Source organism: Penicillium roqueforti, assembly GCF_015533775.1.
Source record: "Penicillium roqueforti strain LCP96 04111 chromosome Unknown scaffold_75, whole genome shotgun sequence".
Lineage (NCBI taxonomy): Eukaryota > Fungi > Ascomycota > Eurotiomycetes > Eurotiales > Aspergillaceae > Penicillium > Penicillium roqueforti.
This window is the reverse complement of record NW_024067639.1, coordinates 1-11,976: the sequence shown is the minus strand read 5'-3', so window position 1 is coordinate 11,976 and position 11,976 is coordinate 1. Positions and strand designations below refer to the sequence as shown.

At 45.0% G+C, this 11,976-nt stretch overlaps 5 protein-coding genes across 5 annotated transcripts; 3 read left to right on the top strand and 2 right to left on the bottom strand.

Moving 5' to 3' along the window:
• Positions 1 to 844: 844 nt before the first annotated feature.
• On the bottom strand, positions 845 to 2,825 carry LCP9604111_9760 (uncharacterized protein; the record flags this gene model as incomplete). Its single annotated transcript, XM_039078050.1, has 6 exons — positions 845 to 1,150; positions 1,222 to 1,290; positions 1,341 to 1,418; positions 2,374 to 2,510; positions 2,571 to 2,704; positions 2,776 to 2,825. 6 exons carry the CDS (start codon positions 2,823 to 2,825, stop codon positions 845 to 847), a joined length of 774 nt encoding a protein of 257 aa, XP_038924250.1.
• A 1,476-nt stretch (positions 2,826 to 4,301) lies between these two features.
• Positions 4,302 to 4,671, top strand: LCP9604111_9759 (uncharacterized protein; the record flags this gene model as incomplete). Its single annotated transcript, XM_039078048.1, has 2 exons — positions 4,302 to 4,381; positions 4,446 to 4,671. The coding sequence occupies 2 exons, from the start codon at positions 4,302 to 4,304 to the stop codon at positions 4,669 to 4,671; spliced, it is 306 nt and encodes a 101-aa protein (XP_038924249.1).
• Positions 4,672 to 5,075: 404 nt separating this feature from the next.
• LCP9604111_9758 (uncharacterized protein) lies at positions 5,076 to 5,573 on the top strand (the record flags this gene model as incomplete). Its single annotated transcript, XM_039078047.1, has 2 exons — positions 5,076 to 5,509; positions 5,567 to 5,573. The coding sequence occupies 2 exons, from the start codon at positions 5,076 to 5,078 to the stop codon at positions 5,571 to 5,573; spliced, it is 441 nt and encodes a 146-aa protein (XP_038924248.1).
• A 1,860-nt stretch (positions 5,574 to 7,433) lies between these two features.
• Positions 7,434 to 7,913, top strand: LCP9604111_9757 (tetratricopeptide repeat protein; the record flags this gene model as incomplete). The annotated part of the gene is made up of 1 exon (XM_039078046.1): positions 7,434 to 7,913. The coding sequence occupies one exon, from the start codon at positions 7,434 to 7,436 to the stop codon at positions 7,911 to 7,913; it is 480 nt and encodes a 159-aa protein (XP_038924247.1).
• Positions 7,914 to 8,257: 344 nt separating this feature from the next.
• On the bottom strand, positions 8,258 to 10,601 carry LCP9604111_9756 (dynamin family protein; the record flags this gene model as incomplete). Its single annotated transcript, XM_039078045.1, has 4 exons — positions 8,258 to 8,657; positions 8,707 to 9,521; positions 9,576 to 10,172; positions 10,233 to 10,601. The coding sequence occupies 4 exons, from the start codon at positions 10,599 to 10,601 to the stop codon at positions 8,258 to 8,260; spliced, it is 2,181 nt and encodes a 726-aa protein (XP_038924246.1).
• Positions 10,602 to 11,976: the final 1,375 nt, after the last annotated feature.

The window sequence follows — 11,976 nt, the reverse complement described above, 5'->3', positions numbered from 1 at the left end:
ACGACCATAGGGTGTGGAAAATAGGGCTTCCCGTCCGCTCAGCCGTACTCAAGCCACACGCCGGTGAGTTAGTAGTTGGGTGGGTGACCACCAGCGAATCCTCACTGTTGTATGTTTTTGCTTTTTGCTATTTTTGTCCTATTTATTGGTCTATAACCCCCATCCGATCGGAAACCCAGGAATTTCCATTGATATCCAAGTGTAATAATAATAATAATAATAATAATAATGATAATAATGTACACTATAGTACATACAAATAACCCTGCAAGCCTTCCGTCACGGCCCGGGCCGTAGATACTTTAGCGTAGGCTTATTTAAAGTCTGAAAGTTTCAATTGCATACCTAGTGTCTGGACTCTGTACCCTATGTGGTCTGGGTCTAGTACTATGTACTGAAGAGAGATATGTCTTCAAATTAAATGCCATATCCCGCAACAGGTACTCGAGCTGTCCCCGAGGTTGGGGTTTCACCTGGTTAAACCGATTGAGTATAACAGCTGTCAAGAATGGGATATGGCCCCTCTAGGCCCTAAGCAAGAACCTTCGTTCTTTTTATAGTCTAGTGTAAATTACGCTACACGAATTTCGTCAACAGTATCTACAGATGTATGGTATCTCTCAAGATTCGGTAATGTGAGAACGGGGAAAGAAGCAAGAACATATGAATTTAGGAAATATTCATCACCACTCAAGCATTATAACAGTAGTACACAACTTGAAGACAAACGGCAACAACTTGCCTGCGTGCACACATACCATAGACCAGACGTATTGTGTAAAGGTTCGCAAAGGATGAGTCTTATTGGAGCTGCACTCGCCTCAGTGACGATGTAATCTCTTTTTTATTTGAGATCAGTCTTCTCTTGCTCCCAGAAGAAAAAGACCCGGAAGTTGGACATGAGCGGTGTAAATTGGTCGGTGATGTTTTGCAGGACTTCAGATTCCTTCTCGAGTGCATTGACCAATCCTGATTCAAGGTCTATAGCGGCTTTGGGGGTTGCAATCGATACAATCTTTTGAAGACTACTAAGAATATTCGCTTTGCTGGATCCTTGATGCGGAGTGCCGAAGAAGAGGATAGCAAATGTACAAACGTAAATTGAATATATGTGAGTGAGTCTAACGCGACTCTCTGCATACGCCAAGGCCTATTCATGGTTAGCCAAGGGAACAATATTGGTCTTTACAACTTCCTTGTATGCAATCCTAAACAACTTACTCTTTTCACGATTATGCCGCCTAGGGAATGGCATACAAAAATGATGGGCCTTTTCGCTGCATCTTCGAGCTAAAACCGTCAGCAGGGCTTCATTCATATAGACTCGGACAGTTCCCTACATCCCTATCAGCCTCTAGTTGAGAGACTAATGTCTGCGCATGTTGTAAAACCCTGTCTGCGCTGGGTGCCTTTCCGTTCTGTGAGAAGATGCTCGCATTATAGCCCCATACTAAAACCCGGGCACGGGGGATGTATCTCGGGAGGAAAGATGCGTTGCTCAGCCAACATATTTCTTGCGGCTTGGATGTCCATGACCCTGTCGCATGGCCATTGAGCCCATGGACGGCAACAATGCTAGTTATTGTCAACGAGATCCATCATTTCAATGATAACTAAGCACTCACTCAACCTCAACTGGCTCCCCACACGATCGATATAACTCTTGGATCCCGTAAATTTGCTTAGGAAATTCTTTGTTTCGACTCATTGTCATGGATTTTCAAGTTGAGTGTCGAATGTGGAGTAATAATGTTGTTGAGAGTTGGTCAAGGTAGGTTGAAGTGCAATTTTGGTATTATTCAGACCCCTCATGAGGGAGGGAACTTACCATTGGCCTTTTATTGGACATCTCGCCAGTGTGACCCAATTTGTACTGCATTAGCGTACACACTAGTGGAATGAAAAATGATTGGTGAAACACTTCGCTTTGTACTACATATCGCGATACATGATTCTTGAGGTGGGTGGCTGTCTACAAGAACCTGCCTCCTTACTATGTAAATCTCTCTTCCTTCCATAGCCGCCCATATACGATCCATTCTCTATGAGCCCCATTCCCAATGACTATCTTTTAAGGACTTCCACTCTGCATCCTTCAGCACTCGAGAGAACTAATGTTAGTCGCTGTCTTTCGGTTCCGACAGGCTGATTTGGCTCTCCCGATGGCAACATAATCTGCGGGAATGTCTGTAGCATCCTCACGATTGTGTAAGAGATTTCCATCCGAGCAAATTCCTCCCCCAAGCATTGACGGGGCCCGCGGCTGAAAGGAAAGTAGGCCCAGCCAATATTGTCAAGTTCGCCGGTTTCCCATCGCTCAGGACGAAATTCATATGTATCAGGGCCGTATATATTTTTTTCCCTTGAATTCACGTACTGTGAATAAACAACAAGTTCACCCTTTTTCACTAAGATGGGTTTATCACCGTTTGGCCCACCACCTGTTGGTAGAATAGTGGTTTCCACTGCTTCGCGATTGTTCAGTGGAACAGGGGGATATAGACGCAGGCCTAACGGAAAAAATTAGATGTCTACCTGTTTCACCAAAAATACAGACAATTGGGACTCACTTTCTTTGATCACAGAATCAAGATATCGGATCTTTTTTATCTGTTCCCGACTTGGTATGGACTCGGTCCCCATGACAGAAGAGATCTCTTTTCGCAGACGTTCCATGACACTCGTATGACGGACAAGTAGTCGACTTACCAACAGCATAATATGGTCAGCACGAGCGGAAAGCCTGGAAGATATCTCTGACCGTGTGATACATACAATGTCCAAGATAAACAGCGCCGTTGTATCTCTTCCAGCGAGCAAAACATCCAGTAGCTGATCACGTATATTTTTCATCCTTTCGGACTCATCAATAGCCTGTTTGTTGGGCCCAGCCCGCTTCTCGTTGTTGTTTTCCGCGGTCCCCAAATACGACTCCTTAGCAATCTGTTTGATGAAGCCATATCGGTTCTCTTGATTGCTGTCCACGGTCTCCAAATCAAACTCCGTAATGTATTCTTCGACAAAGCGGTGGACATTAGCGCATGCTTTCCGGAAGGCTTCTGAGCTATAGAGATTATGCCAAGGTGAAGCGCTTGGCAAGGCCCTCTTGCGCGATGTTGAAGCTTTCTGCAAAGAGTTTATTATGTTGATACTGGTCAATACCAGCCCTCAAAGTGTAGACCGATCTACCAAAAAGGAGAGCCGTTGCGATGTCCATGGTCAAATCAAAGAAGGGAGGCTGGAGATCAACACCTCCACTTGAGGGTAGACGATCGATTAGATTGTCGACATGTTCGCGGAACTGGTCGAAGTTCTGAGATTGGACATTCTTGAATTGTTTATGCAGAAGTTCTCTCGAATGCTGCCATTCAAACCCCTCCTGAGTGAAAATGCCATTCCCAAGCAGGGGCGCGAAAATTTGGGGCCTGACTCCGAACCCATAATCTGATAAAAAAAAAAAACACCAGTGAGCGAACGAGCCTATGCTTTTATTTGAAAAGCAGAATATGGAGGATAGTCAGCTTTGAAGTTCTTAGACAAAACGACCTCAAGGTTCTTGGGATGTAACACGTGAAAGGCTCTGGGTCCAAACAGCAGATATTGAGTGAGGTTGTTCTGGGGCTCATAATCTTCTGCTATTTTGCAAAGATATGCAAGGAGTCGACCTTCTGCGTTTGTTTCCCAGAGATCCTTGATGCGATCAATTCCAAATGGCCATCTCTTTGGAAGTTCGAGTGGTAATTCGCAGCCCTTTTGGGATCCCCAAATAGAATCACGCCGGCAAATCATCAGCAATGGAACTCAAAATGTCAACATTCTCACATACCCGATAGCTCCTGAATTTTGCAAAAGAGCGATAGCATATTTGGCAAATGATAAACGTAACGACAGCCCAGATCAGATACTTCTCAATCATATTTTCTTAATTCTTGTTATGATTTCGAAGGTCTTGGGGGGCTGGGAAGAAGTTTTGTATATAGTACCTCCAATATAGGTGGCTGTTAGCGCCCAATTCATAGGCGAAATGCACTGTAAGCACTAATGCAGTTTATATTACACGAGAATAAGACAAGGGCGGAGAAAACGGTAAATCCCCTTTTCGATAGGCTCAGAATCACGCAGATCACAACCTTGATGGGTCGATCGTGCATATGCCTCAGAATACATTCCATGCGTTTGCCCGGGTGTTCTCAATTCCCCCATCATGAACTCCCGCACGTGCTTAGGAGTCCAGCTCCTTATCATCGCTATGTCAATACATGTCTCTCTGTAAACAGCGATCAGAAATCTAACCTTGCGCGATGCCATTAGGCCTTCATGTACTTCATTCGCACAACATTAGCCATCGTGCGGCAGATTTGGATCAGAATGCTGGTGTTGAGTGAGAAGTCCTAATCGTCTCTATGGGGTTGGGCGTATTACATCGCTAACAAAGGATTCTATAGTATCGTCGCGGTCCATGGCTTGGGGAAAAACTCGTTAGAGACATGGACACATCATGAAACGGGTACTTTGTGGCTGAGAGACCTTCTGCCACGGAGTATCCATAACGCACGAGTTCTCACATTTGATTATGACGCAAGCCCTTCCCTTTATACTGGAAAAGACTCCATGGACAGAGTTCAGAGTCAAGCAACTACCCTAGTGGCAGACTTGGAGGCATCATCGTGAAGAGTGCGCTCGTTCATTCAGCGAGTCGAACATCCCATTTCACATCACACCTCAATGCTATATATATCTCGACTTTTGCCATCTTGTTCTTCAGCACCCCCCATGATCAGATCGATGTTGGGAAATGGATTGCTTCAAGTACATCGTCATCGACATCGAACTTCTTAACTCGCCGAGCGAAGGAGAGAATTAGCATGCCTGAAATGCCAATCACTGTGCATGCCTTAGACATCATCACAAATCAGTTCGCTCCACTCATGAAGGAGGTCCACATGTACCTTTTTTGGGAGGGGCTGAGAACACAGCTTACGAGCGGCGCGGAGTTTATGGTAGACCCGTCCTCTGCCGCTCCACATCTGTATGATACAGAAAGATGTGGAATTCCGAACTCCAACCACTCAGATATGACGAAGTTTCACCAATCTGACTCTGCCTATCGGACAGTTATATCTGCCCTGATGAAGTACTGCTACTCGGCTCCAGCAATTGTCACATATCGATGGAAAGAGGCAATGGGATCAATGATGCGGATGCGAAGAAACGAAGCCTGTGAATTAACGGGCCTGTTTCTTGAAATTCCGGATAAAGTCCCGATCCCCACGGAAAGCAATACTGAAGCTATCGAAGCCGCTTTGCAGAATGAACATTTCCACCCACCATACACCGTTTCCATGGATTTTATAGGTCAGGAGGACATCATGAATGCACTCCAGGGTGCCTTTGAACCAGAAGACCAGACATTGATGGATAAACAGCAAAAGCGATTTGTCGTCTATGGAATTGGGGGATCTGGGAAGACACAAATATCTGCAAAATATGCCCAAAGCAACCGACAACAGTAAGTATTCGAGCACCTAAATATCGAATCTCGCTCACTGACATATTCTTTGTTCAGTTATTAGGCAATCTTCACTATCGATGCAACTTCGGCCCAAACCGCGAAAGAATTATTCTGTAAAGTCGGACGTATGGGGGGTCTCGAAGCCACCGAAGTCTCCGGTAAACACTTTCTTTCCCAAGCTCGAAAGAATTGGCTGCTCATAATCGACAACGCGGACAAGCCTGACCTAAAGTTCGAAAACTTCATTGTGCCTAGAGAAAGAGGTCATATCCTCGTAACTACAAGAAATCCCAGTCTTCAAAGGCAAGGTAACGTCGGGAGTATGGAGGTCAAAGGTCTCAAGCAAAGAGATGCTCTCCACCTTCTCATGAAAGTTGTAGATATTATACCGCCATGGGATTTATCCTCGGAAACGGCAGCAAACGAGATTATCAAGACACTGGGATATTTAGCCCTTACAGTCATTCAGGCAGGCAACTCAATTTACAACAAAATATATAACTTAAGTGAGTACCTCGGGTTTTACAGACGCTTCTTAAAAAATCGCCAGAGAAGAAAATCCGTTTCAAACACCGAAGATATTATCGGTGGGAAAGTCGAGAATAATGATATCTATTCCGCGTTTGATTTTTCATTCCAACACATCGTATCCAATAATACGATCCCAAGTCAAGATACAGTAGAGATCCTCAACATTGTAAGCTTCTATCACTTTGATAATATACGAGTTAATATCTTCGAAAGAGGCATGAGCCTTAAGCGAAGCCAGTTGCGTCAATATCTAACCAGACCCCTTCGGGAAGGATTTGTACAAGCTATTATCAGTCGCTTCAGACCACCTCGGGCACTTCCCCGAATACTCAAGCAAAGCGCGGATGATATGCATCCATTGTACATCAGAGAGGCTCTTCGCGAGTTGTATTCGTCCTCATTAATAACATATGAAAATGACGAACAGAGTTTCTCATTACATCCTTTGGTCCATGCTTGGGCAAGAGACCGCATACCCCCTATGGAGAAGAGCCTCTGGGCAATAATTTCCTTTCATACACTCATGGCCTCCATACCACTCCCTCCGATGGAAACGGGGGAGTCCCACACTATTTTTCGGAGGAGTCTAATTCCTCACCTTAACGAATGTCTAGAGGCCTATCCGATAGAGTTTAGAGAATTCTCTAGGCTACACATTGGAAAATACCGTCGATTTACGTTACTATTCCAGCCCACTTTACTGTTCTCAATTCAAGAGATGATTCAAAACGCTGCAAAGTGTGGGATTCTACACGCCGAGAAAGGTGATTTCTCGAAGTCCGTATATTACCTTTTTCTGGCAAAGGAGTCGCTGGTTACGCTTTTAGGCCCGAACGACGCAAAGATAATAAACACAATATTAGGATTGGCCAGTATACTTTGGGATCTAGGGCACTTAAAAGAAGCCATAGCCTTACAAGAACAGGTTGTCGAGTCGCAACAGAGATTCTTAGGACCAGATTATCGTAAAACTCTACTAGCTATGGACTCCCTTAGTCACTATTTCTGGCTCAATAGACAATATTATAAAGCTCTTCAACTTCAGCAATAAACTGCCGAGAAAATGCAGGCATACCTTGGCGAGGGAGATGACGACACACTTAAAGCGCTTGATCACTTAGGTGTCACATTAGGCTCTTAGCACCGGTTTAGAGAGAGTAGAGACATACATCAGAGGGTTCTGGAAATTCGAATACAAAGTCTAGAGGAGAGTGACTTAAGGGTCCTTGAAACGAAGAACAATCTAGCGATGGCCCTATATGATCTAAAAGAGCTTGATGACGCAATATCCTTGATAAAGGAAGTCTATAACGGCCGTAGGGCCCAGATAGGCAAAGAGCACCCCTACACTCTCTAGGCGCTATGCTACCTAGCGAAGATATACACTGAAATGGGAGAGTTGCAAAAATCCGAGGATATTCTCATCGAGGGCATCGCTGCTGGTAAACGAAGTCTTAGTGAAGATCACCTTGGGGTTTTGATGGGCTGCAGGGAACTTGCTCGAACTTATTCTCGTCAGGGTCGCCTGGACGAAGCTGTGAAACTGATTATCACGACCATCGAGAAGATGAAGATTTTTCAAGGTAGCGAGCACCCCGACTACGCTACCGTAATGTGGAGTTTGGGCAAGGTATGGGAGAAAAAACAGGAGCAAGCCAAGGCAATCAATGCCTACCAAGTCGTGTTAGAAGCGACAGAAAAGAGGTTAACAACAGAGCATCCGCTCTACAAGATTATCTCGGATCGCATCATTCTCCTAACAGAGGGAGCTCACAGCAATGACTACAAAGAGGCTACAGAAAATGGCTCTGTCACAAATGGCGGTGAGGATCTGCGAATCAAACGTTTGCATAATACGCAGACATGGTAGAAATAGCATGCCTAACTAGTCCCTTTGATGTGTTACTATTGATGAAGTTGATGTTCTATTGATTAATATTTTCCCATGTATTCCGACATCTTTGTCGTCACCTCGTACATCAACCGGAGATAGATATACTTGGAAGGCTAAGAGTCTAGCTACACGACCTTTCTTTAAATTCCGCCCTACATATTCAACGGTTCTTTTGATTTAGTGTTAGAGCTGGTTTATTTCCACGAATCTGGCGCCACATTAAGCCCTAGCTTACCCCACCCGCTGTACTGTCTCGTCCTTCTCTGATTCTTATTGAGTTTTCTAGTATATAGACTGTATTTCAACTTACTCTACTCACGTTAATGTAAAATCTTTCGACCAGTTTCCAGCTCCTTCACCTGCTTTTGTAACTGACGACGCTTCCTCCGGACCGATATTTCCTCCCCAGCAATCTGTTCCAATTGTTCGTGTGAAAGGTTATAGACCCAGGAAGGGGAGAAGAGTTTCATAGGCGCTGCAGGCCCGGTTACCAAATGGTAGTCTGCCGCTTGCATACACATATTGTCCGTGAACCTCTTTCGAGCGACCTTGTAGTACGACTTCAAGATATCATGGATGTCTTGCACAGTTTGTTGCAAATTACTCATGTGGTAAATTTGCTTAAGGTCAGAAAGCCGAACATAGTGGTTTCTAGGCTGGTCCTCAGATTTGGCGGCTACTGATACCCCCCGGGCTGCAGTTGTGATGCGTTCCTGGCGACTAAAAAGAGATTAGCGATTTATAATTGATAATGGGCATTGAATCTCACCATTTTTGCAAATTGCTATTTAGGTAATGATTTAGGGTCATTGGAGTTCCTTCCCTTTCAATTCGAAGGAGAAAATCCGTCATTGAAAGGGCTTGTTGATATTTCTCAGTGAGGTCTTCCATCAGAAATGAGAGGATGTTTTGACTAAGCCTCTGATCTCCACAGGATATATTCAATGCCTTACGCGTAAAAATGTGAACCATAGATATGACATCACAAATGTAGCCTTCCGCCAGAATGGGCCATCTGGCAGATTGTTTCTTCAGCACGGTTGAAAGGATGGCCGAATTGAATGTTCCCAACTCAAAGCCCCGGGATTCCTGATAGAGCTTTTCGATCCAAGGGAGAATACCCTTTTCCAGAGAATTTTGGATTTGAACAGGGTCATGAAGAATGTCTTCGATATCGCTGCAATTATTGAGCTTTCTGTTGGGGACAAAGTTCTCCCGTTCCTCTTCGACTTCGTGAAAGTCTATGCCAACGCAGGCAGAGGTCGCAGTGGTGCTTGATTGATTTTCAGAGTCATCGTCATGGCCATGCGAGTTGAAGCAGTATACATGGCCGCGAGAAGAAAAGTCATCAGGAAACTGTGCATTACGATTGGCAACTAGAGTTGCCAATCGTAAATCAGCTTCGTCGTCAAAAGCATCTTGCGATCCATGGTTTGTATGGAGAGCATCCTCAGTGATACGCTGAAACTTTGACACGATTTCGAGCAGATATTTGCTCTGTTGCTCGGGGGATTCACGCTCTTCTCCGAGGTTTGCAAGGCTTCTTTTGCATTCTTTGAGACGTTTCGAGACTTCAGATCGTACCTATCACTCATTCACGGATCAGACGTTGTATGCCAGTACTTCAGAAGAACTAACCGACGGAAACTCTCGCCGCACGTTAGAAGCCAATAATGCTTGCAACCGCGTTCTCAAAGCCTCGATACCGTAATTATCGTTTGAGATACGGTTCCAAGGAGGCGAATTGCGGAATATCTCTTCTTCGACATCACGGATCTTTGAAGAGTCCTGGAGGTCCTTCTGACCAAGGTTTCGAACTACCACCCAGCCTAATTCTTGAGACTCTTGCTTCCCTTCGACAAGTTCAATGATCTTGTCTTCTGTACCTTTATCGACAAGGTCTGGCTTTGTAAGGATCCGTAAGGTTCTCGTTCCATTCGGGTCTAGCTCTCTCGAGATTTCGATTATCTCTTGTGTTGCAAGGTCCACATTGGCTGGAACAACGGCAAGCATTATTGATCGAGGATTGCGCATGTAGTTGAGCACCATGTCCCTCACAAGGGCGATATCTGACTTTGAAGTCAAGCCAGGTGTTGTCGTTTTGAAAATCCCAGGAACATCAATGACACTAAGATGATCCTCATGAGGTCCAATTATCTTCAACCGAAGAACGTCGGCAGAAAATGTAGGCAGTTCGTCCTCCATTGACGCTGATAGGCCCATCGCCACATGAACCTTGAGAGAAGCTTAACTTTTTTTCATTGACTGTTATGTTCAGGGAGAATATCGACCCACCTCAGCCATCATAATCTCGAATTCGTTCTCATTCAATGACTCAATTTCAGATCTGCTCCAACTAGCATTTGCATTTCCATTCTCGTGTCCTGCCGAGATGATGGAACCAGTGATTATCCGCGCTTTCAAGTTAGGATCTCTGCGAAATATGATCTGCGTCGCAAATCGAGTACACAGACCACTGTTCCGGGGGAATTTCAATTTTGTCAAGCCCTCTAAGACGGAGCTTTTTCCGCTCGATTGATCTCCGACAACGACCAATTGTGGTAGGTTGATGTATTCTCCCACATTGCAGGCGAATAATTTGTCAATTTTTTCAAGCAGAGCAGGGTCCGCTAGCACCACTTGCGCTTCCTGTTTGATCGTCATGCTTTGTTTGTAGTAGAAAACTCACGGACTAATCATCAATATTTATATATATAATCAGGATGTTACATTCCTCGGCACAGATCTTATCCTTCTCGTTAGAATTTGTTGTTGTAACGTTGCACCTCCCTTACATGGCTGTACTGAGAGTATACCACTGAGACAGAACTTTACACCCAGTTTCTAGGCACTTCCTTTGCCGCTCCTAGCAGCGTGAACCTCAATAATCATCAATATGAGTATTAACCCATCACTCCTTGCATAAGACCTTCCCGCAAATTGCCCAATCACTCCGGCCAAATGAACTCCTCTGGTCCCAAGTATGGTGACTTAGGATTGCGGGATCGATTTTTTTCAGCACTTGGGGGTTCGAGGGGTCATTCAGGGGTTAGCGGGGTTGGGAAGTGGAGGGCGCTGGCTGGTAGTGACTGTTCATTTGGTTACCAGGCTTATGTATGAGATCGTCGATGGGGTACTTGTGACAGGACGAAATACTTGCAGTCATTAGGGAACCAAGCCACGATATAACAATGCAACGGATGCAAGGAGTTGTTGGGAATCACTGCTAGGCAGCCCCGGAGTATGGACGAGGAGGCACCGAGAAAGTGCCTAAGTATGGCACATAAGCTATCCGATGGAGACTGTCACAACTGTCTCACCGGATCTTTTATTCGAATTGCGTTTATTTCTTCGACTTCACCCTATGTGATCCATCCCTAGCATTGGCCACATCGTCTTGGCCAAGTAGAGCTCTAATGCCCATGTGAGAACCCGACGCCAATCATTCAATCCTCTTTTCCTACCTGCGTGTGTTGTCAACATCACGTGGGCAGCGTACGCTCACTTAGAGAATGAAATACACACGCCAAAGAATGGGTTTTTATGTATATTGGGAGTGTGACAAAGAAGCTTCATTGGTGACGGGGCTTTGGAATGAGGAATGAGATTATGTCTATAAAAATGTAGTGGCGCATAGGTATGGTGAGTGGCCGCTTGAATGATCACCCCAGGCTGTTCTTCGCAACGGCACTCGGAACTCCCAATTTTTGTGATCTACCTTAAGGCCCAGTGGTCCAACTGTCAATGGGTTGGTTGGGGTGCGCAGCTCGCTTACCGAATACGTTATTTTTTTTTCTTCTCATTCTCCACTCAGCTTTGACATTCATTTGCGACGGGAACTCCGTATGTTGTATAGAGTTCCACAACGGAGCCTAAAATGAACATGCTATTATTGCTATACTGAGTAAACAAAAACAAAAACAAAAACATACAACAGTGAGGATTCGCTGGTGGTCACCCACCCAACTACTAACTCACCGGCGTGTGGCTTGAGTACGGCTGAGCGGACGGGAAGCCCTATTTTCCACACCCTATGGTC